The following is a 16,358-nucleotide window of genomic DNA, read 5'->3' on the forward strand; positions in this document are numbered from 1 at the left end:
TTTCGAATAATTTCATGACCACTGACATGAGGTTCATGGGCTTGTAATTAACCTGGATCATTCCTGCTACCCTTTTTAAACAATGGGCCAACATTGGCTAATCTCCAGTCCTCTGGGACCTCATTTGTGGCCAAAGAGGATACAAAGATGTCTGTCAATGCTCCAGCAATTTGTTCTCTTGCCTCCTTTAACATTACGGAACAGATCTTATCAGGATTCAGATATTTATCTACCTTAATACTTTTTAAGACGCACAACATCTCTTCCTTTTAAATATCAACTTGGCTTAAACATTTGGCAGTCCCTTCCCCGAGATCACGCATCTCCAATTCCTTCTCTTTGGTGAATACGGAGTGTTCATTTAGGACCTTACCTTCCTCTCCTGTCTCCACACACAGATTCCCTCCTTTGTCCTCGAGTGGGCCAACCTTTCCCTTGGCTAATCTTGTTTTTTTTTAAAAAACATGTATAAAAAGCCTTGGGAATTCTTTTGCTAATGACTTGTCATGACCCCTTTTAGCCTTTCTAATTCCTTGCTTAAGTTCCTTCCTACTTTCCTTATATATTTCAAGAGTTAAATTCCTTAGATATTTCAAGGGCTTGGTCAGTTCCCATCCTCCTAGGCCTTACAGATGGTTCCTTTTTCTTTTTGACCAAGATCATAACATCCCTGGTCATCCAAGGTTTACGTAACTTGCCATACCTATCCCTAATTCTCACAGGAATACCACTCCTGAACTCGTATCAACTGCTGTTTGAAAAGACTCCCACGTGTCCAACGTGGATTTACCCTCAAACAGCTACATCCAATCAAAATTTTCCTGTTTAATATTTTTGTAGTTCACCTTCCCCCAATTTAATATCTTCACCTTAGGACTGCTATTATCCCTATCCTTTCTTAAAACCATGGTATTATGATCACTAATGCCAAAATGCTCCCCCACTGAATATTCACTCACATGGCCGGGCTCATTTCCCAAAAACCAGGTCCAGTATAACCCCTTCCCTGGTTGGACTGTGTCCTCCCTCAGTACAGCTGAGCGATACACCTTTACCAATAAAGCAACTCCTCCACCCAGTTTACATCCCTTTCTATCACACCTGAAACTTTTGTTCCTGTTTTACAGCATCCACAGTTCTTTTGATTCTTATTTCTCCACCGTTAAGACCCACTTTAAAGATCAATTCAAAGACAAATATGGCTTATGCCCGAAACGTTGATTCTCCTCCTCCTTGGATGCTGCCTGACCTGCTGCACTTTTCCAGCAACACATTTTTCAGCTCTGTACTACTCTTAAAACAAAGCTTTGCACTGTACTTAGGTACACATGACTACAATAACTCAAATCAAAACAAATCAGCAAGTAATCATCGAGAATTACTGCATCTTGAAAATTCAATCAACCAGAGAACATTTCTAATCAGATGTTCAGTGAAAGAGGATGAGATTAAGACTATGGTGAAGAAAAGCTAAGTGCCACATACTTTTAGGACAATAGGAAGGAAGACGACAGCTATTTGGCTGGAGAGGACAACTCGTTGAGTCAATTTGTGATCTTAATACAAAACATTAATGGAGTCTACACTGAGCACAGCCACAATGGGCCAACTGGTCGTCTTCACTGCCATACATTTACACTGATTTCTTTGGTTCAACTCGAGTACATTATGAATTTCTGTAATACTTCAATTATTCAACATACCATAACAGGGGAAGCAAGAACATTTTCAAATCACTGTACTGATTTAGTAAGTGATTAAACTAAGTGTTTTTTATATTCTCTCTGAAGCAAAAGAATTCTGTAACTATTCAAAATTACACCATATCGGCATGACCTTTTAATGTGCACCTCATCATCATAAACGCTTAAAATAGTATACAAACCTTCCATAATACTATTACATTGAGATCCACCTCACTACACATCTGCACTAATTTGGCAAGATCAGTAGTTTTTGGTCTCCCTGGCCCCATACTTGTCGGTGGTATCATCTTCCGAGATCTTGCAGCATAGCAACTTTGAAAGAAAAAGTCTGCACATGGAGTGGTTGCACTGATTATCTGTAACACAAAGCAGAACCAACTCTCAATGATACAATCACATGGATTAGTTTGTAGCTTGAATCTGCCAATTGCCCTGTGCTCAACAACTACCTTCTACAAGAACCAAAAGGCTTCCAGGACAAAATACTTGGAGCTTTTCATAACAAAAGGACAATAACGGGACTCCAAGAATCCAAGACGTGATTCAAAACATAGATTGCTTCTCTATCCAAAGATGCTGCCAGTCCTGAGTATTCTCAGTACTTTTTGTTTAGATTTTCAGTGTCTGTAACATTTGCTTGTATTTTAGTAAATTTTAACGCCCTGTCCAACAGTTTCACTCATTCTGAATCAGAACTCCCAGTATAGAACTTGACTGTTATAATTACAATGTACATCCTAAAACTGAATTATTAGTAACTATTGTTATGCAAGCAAAGTGTAAAGCATTCCAATTTGCACCCCACATGAAATAAGCTTATAAAGTGTAGTCTTTCTCACTGCTTCAAGAAAACGGTGAACAATAACGCAAGAGTTGCAAGGGTGACACCAATTACGATAAAGTGATGTCACTTAGGGTCCCAGGCTAATGTTCTGAGGAAACAAAAAAAAATGCTAGAAAAAGTCAGGTCTGACAGCGTCTGAGGACAAAAAGCAGTTTCATGTCCAGTGACCCTTCTTCAGAACTGGGGACCTGGACTCAAATCTCACCATGTCAGATGGTAGGATTTGAATTCAATAAAAAAACTTGAATTAAAAAAAAAGTTAGCCTCAAGGCGACCATGTCACAAATGCCTTCTAGTGAAGGAAATTTTCCATCCTAGCCTGGTCTGGCTTACATGTGACTCCAGACCAATAGCAATGCGGTTGACTCTTAACTGTCCTCCGAAATGGCCCTACCAAGTCACTCAGTTCAAGGGTAATCACATGGATTAGTTTGTAGCTTAGGGATCAGCAATAAATGCCAGCCTTGCCAGTGATGCCACATCGTATGAACAAATAAGAAACAAACATCAGGATGCACCTATCAAGGAAAGATGAACAGGGTGGATATTTTTCTCTTCAACGAGACTGAGGGAAGATTAAAGATTTTGGAAATGGTGCAAGGTTTTGACAGAGGGGGCAGACAATGTTCCCATTTTTGGGAAAGTGCAAAACTAGAGGCCATTAATCAAAGAAAGTGACAGGATCAGAATTGTTACAACTATGCAGCCCATCTTGCTTGTAATGGCTCTCCAAAGAGAATCCTGCTTAAAAAGGTATTCTGCTTTTTCACGAACTTGTACATTGTTCCTCTCATTTCCTTCATACCTTGACACAGTAAAAATGGTGGAACTCTCAATACCAGGGAGTGGATAAAGCAGACAGTATAGATGCACTGAAGGGGAGGCTAGGTAAGCATATGAGGGAGAAAGGAACAGAGGATTACAGTGGAAAAGGAACAAAGCCAGGATGAAACTCAACAAATCCCAGCACTGATTCTTCGGGTCAAATTGCCTGTTGGCTACATAGCCAACAAAATCTAGCAGAATCCATGAGAATTAGCTGAATCATCCACTACTACATTCTAATTGCAAAAGCAACTGTTAAAAGGGAATGTTCACATTAAATACTCTACTTTGTGGTTGGCACGGTGGCACAGTGGTTAGCACTGCTGCCTCACAGCGCCAGAGACTTGGGTTCAATTCCCGCCTCAGGTGACTGACTGTGTGGAGTTTGCACGTTCTCCCAATGTCTGCGTGGGTTTCCTCCGGGTTCTCCGGTTTCCTCCCACAGTCCAAAGATGTGCAGGTTAGGTGAATTGGCCATGCTAAATTGCCCGTAGTGTTAGGTAAGGGGTAAATGTAGGGGTATGGGTGGGTTGCGCTTCGGTGGGTCGGTGTGGACTTGTTGGGCCGAAGGGCCTGTTTCCACACTGTAATGTAATGTAATCTAATCTAATCTAAAGTCAAAGTATCACCAGTGAGAGACTGCATTTCGTCTTCAGTTCAAGCTAAAAACAGCTGAACTTTCCCACCACTATGAAATGGTTCAGTCACGTTAGAGCTCTCTAGCACCTCAGACAATCCATTTTCATCTTCTGCCTTTGAATAACCAACACTTGGAAGCACAATCAGGAAAAGATCTTCCAGAGAGGTTGCAAAGGCATTTAGTACTCGTCTTCAGTGCTCAGACCATTGAGTGTAAGAGTTGGCCCATAATATTGAGGTTGTACAGGATGGTGGTGAGGCCACTTTTGGATTACTATGTACAGTTTTGGTCACCCTGCTACAGGAATAGAAGAGGGTTCAGAAAATATTTACCAAGATGTTGCCAGGACTGGAGGGTTTGAGTTACACGGAGAGGCTTGAATTTTTTTTTTCCACTGCAGCGTGGGAGGTGGAGTTGATAAAATCATGAGGGGGAACATATGAATAGCAAAGGTCTTTTCCCTACAGTGCTGGAGTCCAAATTCGGGGGCATATTTTTAAGGTGAGGGGAGAAAAATTAAAAAGGGACCGGAGGGTGGTTTGCGTGTGGAATGAACTGCCAGAGGAACTAGTAGATACAGGAACAGTTATAAATATTTAAGAGATAATCAGATAGATACACAAATAGAAAAGGTTTAGCGGGACATGGGCCAAATGCAGGCAAGTGGAACTAGTTTAGTTTTGGAAAACTTGGTTAGCATTGACGAGTTGGATCAAAGGGTCGGTTTCCATGTTGTGTGGCTTTATGACTTCTACCAGGACAAGTGGAAAACAACTTTTAGGATGATTGAGAAATTACAAACATTACTGGCAAACCAGTGAATTTTACTAAGACACCCAACAGAACAATGTAGACCACATTACCCCGCCTTACCCCAGCTAACATAACAGCAAGGAACCTGGTGCATTCTGGGTCATCCCAAATACATTTGCTGGATTCTGTTGAAACTCACTCAGCTTAAAAACTCTGCAGACCATCAGCAATGAGCTGCAAGACCCAGTTAGAAAATTAGAGTACCAATATCCAAGTCAAAAAGAACAAAAGCCTGCTGCAGGTTAAAGATCACAGCACATTATGTGGTTGATTCTCACAGAAGTTATCTAGTTATAATTTTTATCAAAAATCAGGGCTTCAACTGCTTCCATCATCACCTTTTCAGAAGAATTGTCAATGTTAAATAGTCACAAAAGAATGAAATAACCCAGCAAATCAAGAGCACAGCAGAAAGCCAGTTGCAAGAAATGCACTGAAATTGAGTGGTTAAGAAGTTAAGCTTACTCACTTGTTCACTCCCCAGAACGATATCCGCAAATATATACTTTCCTTCTGTACATGAGGTAGCTAAGAAAGCAAGAAAATTGAACGATTCATCTTTATTTTACTGCTGTCACCATTTTAAATGGTAAACTATTAGAAAAAAATTACTGACTGCAAACATCCAGATTTTATGACCTCACCTTCTGAATTCTGACACCTTGTTGCTCGAAAGCAGAGTTTTGCCCTCTCCCGACTTCCAAGTTTTGCATCTGATATGTAAAAATGCAAAGAGAAGAGTTACACAAAAAGAGTAAAAAGGAATTCTTAAAAGCACAGGAGGCAGTGATTCGGCTCACCATGTCAGCACGGACTCCCAGCAGGTGCAGTTTACCAAGTGGCATTGCCCCACCTCATCCCCAAAGATTACACATCCATCCTTTTCAAACGACAATCCAATTTTAAAATATATTACATCTATTCCTTCCTTTCATCTATATTGCTGGTCACTGACCCAATGAGTTCTAGTAAATGTCTCAGGTAGAATTGCCTCTGTGTAGCCATGCTGAGGTCAGCTTAATCATGTTCTGAATGCTTTATTGCATAGAAAACCCTAATATCTCCACAACAGATTCAGCTAACTGGCCTTTGGTTATGTGTTTTTTTTCTGCCTTCCTTCCTTCTTAAATAAAAGATGTTACATTGGCAGTTTTCCAATCCTCTGACCTGAAGCAGAATTCTTGAAAGATTACCACAGTATCCACTATCTTCGGAGCCATTTATAATATACCAGAATGCACCCCTTTATTCCAAGGGAATTATCAATCTTTCGTCCCTTTTCATAATCACCATTACTGAAAGTAGTTTTATAACCCAGTTTGCACTGAAATTTGATTAATAGTATCAGCAACTGGGCAGGATTTAAAGCCCAGAGCATCAGCCTGAGCCTCTGATTTAGCATGCCACAGTCTCCCCAAACTGCATTGATGTGCCTGTTAGAGTCAGAAATGGACAGCACAGAAACAGACCCTTCAGTCCAACTCGTCTGTTCCAACCAGATATCCTAACCTAATCTAGTCCCATTTGCCAGCACTTGGCCCATATCCCTACTAAACCCTTCCTATTCGTATACCCATCCACATGCCTTTTAAATGTTGTAATTGTACCAGCCTCCACCACTCCCTCTGGCAGCTCATTCCATACATGCACCACCCTCTGCATGAAAACATTGCCCCTTAGGTTCCTTCCAAATCTTTCCCCGCTCACCTTAAACCCATGCCCTCTAGTTTGGACTCCACCACTCATGGGGAAAGGGCCTTAACTATTTACACCATCATGACCCTAATGATTTTATAAATCTCCATAATGTCAGTCTTCCACCTCCAATACTCCAGAGAAAATAACCCCAGCCTATTCAGCCTCTCTATAGCACAAACACCCCCAAACCCTGGTAATATTCTTGTAAATCTTTTCTGAACCCTTTCTCTTAGCAGGGAGATTAGAATTGTGCACAGCATTCTAAAGGTGGCCTAACCAATGTCCTGTACAGTCGCAAAATGATCTCCCAACTCCTATTTCAATGCACTGACCAATAAAGCAAGCATACCAAATGCCTTCTTCACTATCCTATCTACTTGCAACTCCATTTTCAAGGAACTGTGAACTTGTACCCCAAGGTCTCTTTGTTCAGCAACACTCCCCAGACCTTACGATTAAGGGTATAAGTCCTGCCCTGATTTGTCTTTCCAATACGCAGCACATCACATTTAGCTAAATGGTGCATTTGAGATTTTCTTTTATTAAAGACATCAAATTAAATTGAGAAGTTGGATATATCCAACTTCTCAATCTTAACAAACATTTTGAAGTGTAAAGACCTGTTTTCTGAAGGATAATTAAACAACAATAATCCGTGACTCTACATTTATAAAATTGCCCAATGATACATGGCACATTCTCTCTAATTTGATCCATCCTTACGCACATTCGCCAATATACATGGGATATTTTAACTTGAGCACATAGGTACAAGGAGATCAGACATCTACATTTATTGCTGTCACATTAGATTGCAAACAAGAAAAACAGAAAAAGAGCAAGCCAACCTTTATCTTCAGTGGGATTTATACATTTTTGCAGCTTCCAATGTTCACTACCACTGGACACCTGGATTATGTGGAATTCTCTCACACCTGCTTCACTCTGAAAGATTAAGGTTTCTGTTAATACATCACACATACCATCTGAAGAAAAATAAAATGCCAGCGTGGCCAGTGCGGCTCTAACAACTTTTTGCGAGTTTTTTTTTAAGAGCAACATGAAAACTTTTTTGAATTGTTCAGAAAGTTTATGGACACCACCCCCACCTTTAGAACAGTCTGCCAAACTGGTTGGTGCAGAAAATGCTCCTGTTTTTATTTGGCTGTCTGTATTTATGGGCAATACCACCACTAGGTGGAGCAATGAATGCGCAAACAATGCTTTGCGGAGAACTCATTCTGAATGTAGGAGAATTGCTGCTTTATTCCTGATGAAGGGCTTTTGCCCGAAACGTCGATTTCGAAGCTCCTTGGATGCTGCCTGAACTGCTGTGCTCTTCCAGCACCACTAATCCAGAATCTGGTTTCCAGCATCTGCAGTCATTGTTTTTACCTAGCTGATGTTAAATGCATGTTTATTCAGAAAAGAATGGGGATGGAAATATACTTGTGCTGCACATGGCAGATGGTGGTGGTGATGAATTTGGTTTCTCAGATCTATTTACATCGCTATACTTTGTGAAGAGTAATTTATAACTTTACTCCAAACAAGTAATTTTGATTTCATGGCAGATGTTATCACAATTTGCCACAAACACCATGTGAAATCATTTACCCACTCAAATCACTTGAGGCTACCTCATCCAATTTCTGCAAATTAATCACTTTCCAAAACCATTGAAATGTTCACATTTTAGAAGGTCCAATGCAAGTGCACTCTGTGCAGATTGATCATGATGGCAAATTAGTGGCAGCGCTCTGCACTGGAATCTCAATGTTTACATCTGCAGAGTTAGGTTCTGAACACGTTCAGTATTTGCTCATTTATGTCACTGGCAGCTACCAGCTAGCTGGAATTTTGATGGTGTTCCCTTTCAGATGTGCTTAGGCCAAGACCTTGTATATCCACACTTCTATATTTCATTCTCTTTGTATTAAAACAACATTAAAGCAGAGTGTATTTTTATGGGGAAAGATTGCAGAGTGTTGCGGCAAAGAGATCTGGAGGGCCTCATGATGTATCAGAAAAAGATAGCATACAAGTTGAGCAGGTAATAGAGAAGGCAAGTGGAATGCTGCTCTTTATTTTAAACGGAATGCAATATAACATAGGCAGATCTTGCTAAAACTAGGGAAAGCTAGAAAATTGAACAATTTTGGGTCTCTTACCTCAGCTAAGATACACTGCCAATGGAGAATGCCCAGAGAAGGTTCATTAGGTTGATCCAGGGTATGGAGGGATATTCTTAAGAATAAGAGTAGGTTGGGCCTGTACTCATGGAGCTAGGCGAAACTAAGAATTGCAGATGCTGGAGACTAGAGGAGAGAGTGTGGTGCTGGAAAAGCACAGCAGGTCAGCCAGCATCTGAAGAGTAGGAAAAATCGATGTTTCGGGCAAAAGCTCTTCATCAGGAATTTCCTGAAAACTTCGATTTTCCTGCTCCTCAGGTGCTGCCTGACCTGCTGTGCTTTTCCAGCACTACACTCACAACTGTATTCATTTTAGGAGTTTAGGAGGAGGAGGAAATCTTACAAAAACATACAAGCTTCTTAAGGGGCTTAAAAGGCGGGTGGAGAAAGACTCGCTTACAAGGGGTAACATCCTAAGAACAGAGGGCAAATCTCAGAGGAAGGAGTCATTTATTTATAAATGAGATGGAGAAATTTCCGAATGCAGTAAACCTGTAGACAGGTTGCTGAGGCTGGGTCCAGAAGCAAAATTGTAATTAGTAAGGGAGTCAGCATTAGAGGGGAAAGACAGCAAAGTAGAGTTGAGGATTATCAGATCAGCCAGCCATGAATATGCAGAAAACTCATCAGACTGAATGTCCCACTTCAACTCTTACATCTCATGACCTTCCTAATAACCTGCTGTACCTGCATGCTAACATTTTGTGATATATGTATCAGGATAACCAGATTCACTTCAATCCTCCAATCTCTATCCATTTAAACAATATACCACTTTTCTATCATTCCTGTCAAAACAGACAAGATCAGATTTACCCACCATACCCTCCAAACGACAAGCCCACCCACAGAACCTGGTGTTGAATGATCAAAATGAACGTTCTTTAACTCTAGCCAGATAATTTTCTATACATCTCTCTAGAACTAGAACACCGACAGTGTGGCAACAGGCCTTTCAGCCCAACAAGTCCATCGACCCTCCGAAGAGTAACCCACCTAGACCCATTCCCCAAACCTACTGATCTACATTTACCCCTGACTAATGCATCTAACCTACACATCCCTGAACATATGGGCAATTTAGCATGGCCAATTCACCTAACCTGCATATCATTGGATTGTGGGAGGAGACAGGAGCACCCAAAGGAAACCTACACAGATACAATGTGCAAACTCTACACAAACAGTTGCCAGAGGTTGGAATCGAACCCAGGTCGCTGGTGCTGAGGTAGCAGTGCTAACCACTGAGCCACCGTGCCACCACTGCAAGTCTCCTGCATGTAGCGCCCTTCCTTTAAATACAGGAATTTTTCAGAAATCTTCACTTATTACTACAGCCATGGAGAAAATTCAAAACTTTAAAACTGTTATTAAATTTTTTTACATAAAATTATTATATTTGAATCAATTATCAATTAAGGCAGTTTATAAAATGTCAAACAAAATTACCAGTTAAGAATACACTTTATTCCCCCCACAGTGGACAAAATAACATTCTTGCTACGGTAGGTAGTTCATCCTCTAGGTAACATTAGTTTGTTTAATTTTTCTTTGGGAATAGTTGTGTCCTGTTTTGTGACAAAAGTATTGTGATAAAAGCTATCCTATAATAAATTGACCAAAGTTCTTCAATTGATTTTGTTAATGTCAACATTTCAGTAACTTACTGTATTGATATTTGCTACATCCAAAAATACCAACAGATTATCACTGTCACTCTTCCCTTCAGCTTCCAGGACATTACTTCTACACGCTGTCGCTTTCACACTTAGAGAACGGCTGGTGCATATTATCGCTGTGTGTCTTAGTACTCGGTGACTGTTAAAACAGAGATTGGTTTTATTAGTGGACTTACACTTGAAAACTGCTCCATAGAGGAGTAAAACTTTGTACAGTTTTGGAAAATACCGAAGCGCACAAACAGCACTGATATAGGCCATTTTGGTGTGTATGCTGCACTCATCTCAGATCAGCATATACTGGTGAGGCTGCACTGTGTATATGTTTGGTACTTAAGGCAGGTCATACTGGCAATGGAGGCAGTTCAGAAGAGTTCGCCAGGGTGATTCCTGGGGTGAAGGGTTGACTTATCAAAAAGTACTGAACAGGTTAGGACTTAATTCATTAAAACGAGGGTTGAACTTATTGAAACAATATTCTGAGGGGGTTCAGCAAGGCGGATGCTCAGTTTCACTAATAGGGGAATCTAGAATAGGAGACATAGTTGAAGAATAACTGAGGTGCAAAGGAACTTTGAGAATTATGGAGGCTAGGTCACAAAGTATTAAAAAGGGTAGGAAAAAGAGATTTTTGAAATAGTAAGTTGAGACCTGGGTGAGATCTTATGGAATGGTGGGGCATGCTTGAGGGACTGAATGGCCTACACCTGCTCCTAATTCTTATGTTCTCTGAACTGCTTCCAATTTAAAGTAAATCAATTCCTGAATAAAGATCAAAACTGCCTACAGTACAGAGTGCAGTCTCATCAATTGCCCTGTATTCATCTTGCAAGATATCCCAGTTACATGCTGCACCAGCCTTACAATAAAGTGTGTCACTGGCTGTACATGCACACTGATTTTGTGATTCATGCAGAAGGACATGCTGATTCCCTCCTTACAGCAGTGTCTTGCACTTAAACAACAAGTTGACTGCAATTCTTCAATTCCCCTGACATACTTCAAGCAGCACATTTTATCTGCTTTATCTCAATCGCAGTAGTCATCAGAGGAACTCGCGATTTGTGTATCCAACCTTTCCTCTTCGTGGAGATGTGCTTCGACAGTAGTCAAACTCTCAAAGAAAGCAATGTATTTTCCTGTTAATTATGGATTCCAATTATCTGGGCCAGATCCATTGTGACTTGATTGAAGTTGGCATTTCTCCAGTTTATTATTCCTACCGGGCCTTCTCTGTAGCCAAACTAATGCTTATGATGCAATCATCATTATTCCCCCAAATGTTTTCTACTAACACTTGATCCTCAAGAAAATATTCAGCAGTGTCTCCTTTATTGGCTAGACTGGACACACTACTGAGTGTGTTGTTAAAACTAGGCTTATGAAATACACGCAGGATTTGTTCAGAGTTCTTGAACTAGATAATTGAGAATTTATTTCTTGTGTTTAATTCTACAGTACACTCTGCTATCACAGAGTCAGGGAGAGACACAGGTAGTTGCTGGGGATTACCGTGCACCCAGGTTTGTGAAAAATCACTGGCACAAACTGCTTAGTACCCAATCCAAATGTCTGCTTGCAAAGAGCCGGATTCTTTGGAACCAGTTGGTGAATAAATCTTAATTTCAATTTGCAGTTTCCTGTTTAAACTGAATAACTGGGTGCTTCTGTGGGCTTGATAATCACATACATAATTTTTCTCCAGAATTTCCTTCAAAACAACTATAAGCTATATCTCTCCCTAATTACAGCTGGCTTCAAAATTTTCTTTCAGACTCCCACAGCGCAATTCCATTTATCTTATGTTTGCAAATTCTGATTATCCAAGACAGTGTTCCACAGTATTCAAGTGCAACCTGTCAATTTTCTTTTGATCTTGAAAGATGTTTTTTAGTTAAAGATAATGATGCATCAGTTTGACAGGTTTCTATTACCTTAGCTGGCAAGTATTCATTGTTCTCCTTCCAGATCAGAGAACCTGCCAATCAGTTCACATTCTCAGTGACCAGGCTAAATGCACAAGTCATCAAGAGATACAAAGGTGTCTCCAAATGAATTTTATTTCAAAAATTTCAATTTCCTTGCAAGTTTCTTTGGCAAATCACACATTCTCAGTATGTCATAGCTGAAAAAGAATTGCCCTAGTATATTACTTACGAAAGTGACAAAGCTCTGTACTGCTGATAACTAGTGGCTGCAATGTTTATTCCCAACAACAGTAGAATTTAATCATCAAGTAACCCAATGTCACTGAAGGTTAAATTACACCCGTTACGAAAACTTCTAAAATCTCTCCGTAAGTTTACCTATTGCAAGAATAACTTGCACACTGAACAAAATAAAAAAGGTCAGAAAAGGCAAAGTCAAGAGTGATTTCAGTTTGAATACCCCACCCTCTCACTGATGACATCCTTGGGTAACAAATGACATGATACGCAACCGTAGAACCACAAATACTGTGGCTATGAGATCAGGTCAGAGGCTATGACCCCGACACACCCACCTGCCATCGCCCCCTTGTCCATCATCTTCAAGGTACAAGTCAAGAATGTGATGGAATGCCCCCCACTTGCCTAGATGAGTGTAACTCCAATAACACAAGAAACTGGGCACCATCCAGGACAAAGCAGCCCATTCACCACCTTCAACTTGCACTATCATCTATGACCAAAACTGTGGTAAGTATGTGCCATCCACAAGATGCACCTCAAATTTGCCAAGACTCCTTCAAAATGGCCTCCCAAATCCACACCCGCCTAGAGGGACAAGATGCAGCAAATGTATTGGAACAGCACAAGTTCCCCTCCAAGCCATAGACCATTTTGACCATCTCGCCATTCGTTCAGTATTGCGGAGTTGAAATCTTGGAAATTTCATTACAGCACCACAAGTGTCCCTAAACTCCAAGGGTTGCAGTGGTTCAAGAATTTTACCGTACACTGGGCAATACATGCTGGCCAGTGGATGACCACATCCCATAAAATAAAAAAAGTATGAACTGAGTGAGCTAATATTACTTCGAGGTGGACATGGGTGCACTACGATTGATATAATCTACAGGTGCTGAGCCAAAGAAAGGTAGACTAAGCTTGCAGGCTCTGACTGGCACCCAGTGTAAGTCACTTGCCAGTGAACGCATTCAGAAAGGAACAAGATCCTGATTGGCCGTGATGTCTCTCGCGTGATAAATCACTCAGACTCGCACACAAAAGGATCAACTGGAAGCAAACAAGCACCAAAGTCATTCCCAAAAGTCAGGAGAACTGAACACTGAGGCAGGGTACTGAAATAAAACAGGGTTATTAAATTTTCACACGTTCCATCTAAAAACAGTGACTTTTTAACTCCATTACTCACAGATTGACAAGTGAAATGTGACACGAAGACGAACAAGTCAAACCAATTATCACTTTCTTAAAAAACCTACCTCAGCTTTGAGTGTGGTTTTGTACTTTCATAATAAAATAAAAAGTTTATTTCATGAACTCCTTCTTCATCTGGTCCACGCAACCACATAGGGAGCTGCACAGAAGCCCCAGGCAACAACACAGGGTCAGGAAGTGGCACATCTGTTACCCAAAGTGGATTCCCTGTGTCCATCCCAAAGTCTTTAGGGGAAACGGATGATGTCACAGCAGAAGACATGCATGCACAGTCAGTCACAATAGTCTTGTAGGCGCTACAGTTTTCAGAAGCTGTTGGACTTAATGGCGTCAACGCAGCAGTTTTGCTTCCAAAGGAAAAGAAATCAGGATCTTTGCACACAACTTTCAATCTGGTAAGAGGGCACTTGCTTACGTTCACAAATTCGACATACGTTTTTCTTATCTCTCCACAAAGCAGTCCAGTAGGAAAGTTTATGAAAAATACCTGCACACAGAAAAGATTCGATCAAGATACATTAACCTTAAAATTGAATCTGATGTTGATGTAACACATCGTTTATCTGTTCGAGCCACGAAAATAAAGAATGACCCTAATGAAAACTGCAACGTTTCATTTCGATCAAAGGGCTTAGAAGAATCTCAATAAGGCCAGCACGGAACGTAGCAGTTTAGCCTATTATTTCAGGACTAAGTACACAAAAGGAATCTTCTCCCCATTACATTGCACTTTCTTCCTTTTCAGATAATCTAATTCCCTTGAGAATGTCTTATCTGAACCTGCTTCCAACACATTTAGGCAATGCACTCCAAATCCTAATCAATGACTGCATTCAGTTTTCCCTTGTGTCTCCATTGCTGCTTTTGTCAGCTACCATAACTCTGTTCAATTGTTCGTGTTCCTTCTAATGGGAACAATTTCTCCTCACCTACTCTGTCCAGGTAATTCTGAGCACCTCTCCCCAATTAGATACTTTCCTATACTGTATGCTCCTATCTCTCTGCATGAGTATAGAGAAGATCAGATAGCTGTGATCATGATCACAGAAATGCTCTCCCACAAAAAGATTGGACACATAGCAGGGTTCATTGCCAAGCACCAAATCCAATATGGCCTTCCCTCTAGGTGGCCGATCTACAAATTGCATCAGGAACCGTTCCTGGATACACCTGACAAAAACTGCTCCAAACTATTTAAGCTAAGGAGGTTCCAATCAATATTAGGGAAGCTAAAGTCACTCATGACAACAACCCTGTTACTTCTATACATTTCCAAAATCTGCCTCCAACATCTGTTATGTTCAACACTACCTTCTCATGGTTCACAATGCTTTAAAGCTTTGTATCACTCAAATTTTGAAATTGCTCCATGAACACCAAAGTCTAAATCATTAATCCAGATCAGATGAGCAGGGGTTCCAATACAGATGCCTGAGGAACTCCACCATAAACTTCCCTCCAGTCCGGAGGCACAACTGTAAACTCCAGTTTCCTCTTGGTCATCCAATATCCCATCCATATTCTTTCCCTTTTCTTCCATGAGCGATAGCCTTGCTCACAAATTTGCTGTACTGCAGTTACATAAATATCTTTACACCCACAGGAAAGTTGCTCTCAATTTCGAGAGCAAGTATAAGATTGAACTTCATTTTATTAGACCTTATTAAATATATTGAATTTTCCACAGCTTCAAAATTGCTTGTCAAATTTTATACCTTTCCATAATTTGTGTCATTGCAAGTTAGAATGCAGGTGGCAATTCTCTGCCAACTTTTGCTGAACTTCAGTTCTTACGACTTTGCTGTAACATGCTGGGGTATGCACATGAAATAAACCATGTCCACAGAGACGTCTTTTAAGCATTAAGATAGTAATAAAATATAGTAGCAGAAAGCTAATTTCAGAGACAATATAAAATAGCCATAATATGATGACAACCTGATCAGAGTGTTATTGAGCCAGAGATATGAAGGACACAGCACAAATTAGCTCCATTTTAACCATCTGAATGTCACACTTCTATTATTCCCAGTGCAGATATTAAAACAGATGTTCAAAATTGCTGCTCTTCAATTTTCTAGTTATACAAATGACTTTTTTCTGAAGTTGAGTGATTGTTACTGAAGGCTCATGGATACATCATCTGTATCGTTTTCATGATTCATTCATGGGATATAGGTGACACAGGCTGGGCCAGCTTTTACGGTCTATCCCTAACGGCGTGGAGTTAAGAGCAAGCCACATTTCTGTGGGTCTGGAGTCACATGTAGGCCAGACCAGGTAAGGACAGATTTCTTTCCTAAAAGAACATGTCATGGGTTTTTATATCAATCAACAGGGCTGTTACATAATTACCATTCAGCTTGTTTTTTTTAAAATTTGATTTTTTAAAATATAATTTAAATTTCAAATGACACTGCCAGAATCTTCAACAAATTCAGACTTAACTATTTCACGGCTCAATGCTCAAAAGTTTCCTGTGACAGGCTTCTCCCAGATTCATTGCAACATTTGACAATGTACAAAGAAATCAAAACAGTAAATATTAGAATTTTACGAGACATGCTTGAGCTTTCAA

At 40.3% G+C, this 16,358-nt stretch overlaps 1 protein-coding gene across 2 annotated transcripts in view; it reads right to left on the minus strand.

Moving 5' to 3' along the window:
• Positions 1 to 16,358, minus strand: part of trappc8 (trafficking protein particle complex subunit 8) — a 149,252-nt gene that overhangs the window by 18,798 nt on the left and 114,096 nt on the right. For both annotated transcript variants that reach the window (XM_043687640.1, XM_043687639.1), the window contains 6 exons: positions 13,825 to 14,267; positions 10,386 to 10,536; positions 7,375 to 7,471; positions 5,473 to 5,541; positions 5,298 to 5,356; positions 1,886 to 2,062 (listed from right to left, as the gene is read on the minus strand). In XM_043687640.1, the coding sequence (XP_043543575.1) occupies positions 1,886 to 2,062; positions 5,298 to 5,356; positions 5,473 to 5,541; positions 7,375 to 7,471; positions 10,386 to 10,536; positions 13,825 to 14,267 (996 nt within the window). The remainder of the gene's footprint in view (positions 1 to 1,885; positions 2,063 to 5,297; positions 5,357 to 5,472; positions 5,542 to 7,374; positions 7,472 to 10,385; positions 10,537 to 13,824; positions 14,268 to 16,358) is intronic.

Source organism: Chiloscyllium plagiosum, chromosome 4 (assembly GCF_004010195.1).
Source record: "Chiloscyllium plagiosum isolate BGI_BamShark_2017 chromosome 4, ASM401019v2, whole genome shotgun sequence".
NCBI lineage: Eukaryota > Metazoa > Chordata > Chondrichthyes > Orectolobiformes > Hemiscylliidae > Chiloscyllium > Chiloscyllium plagiosum.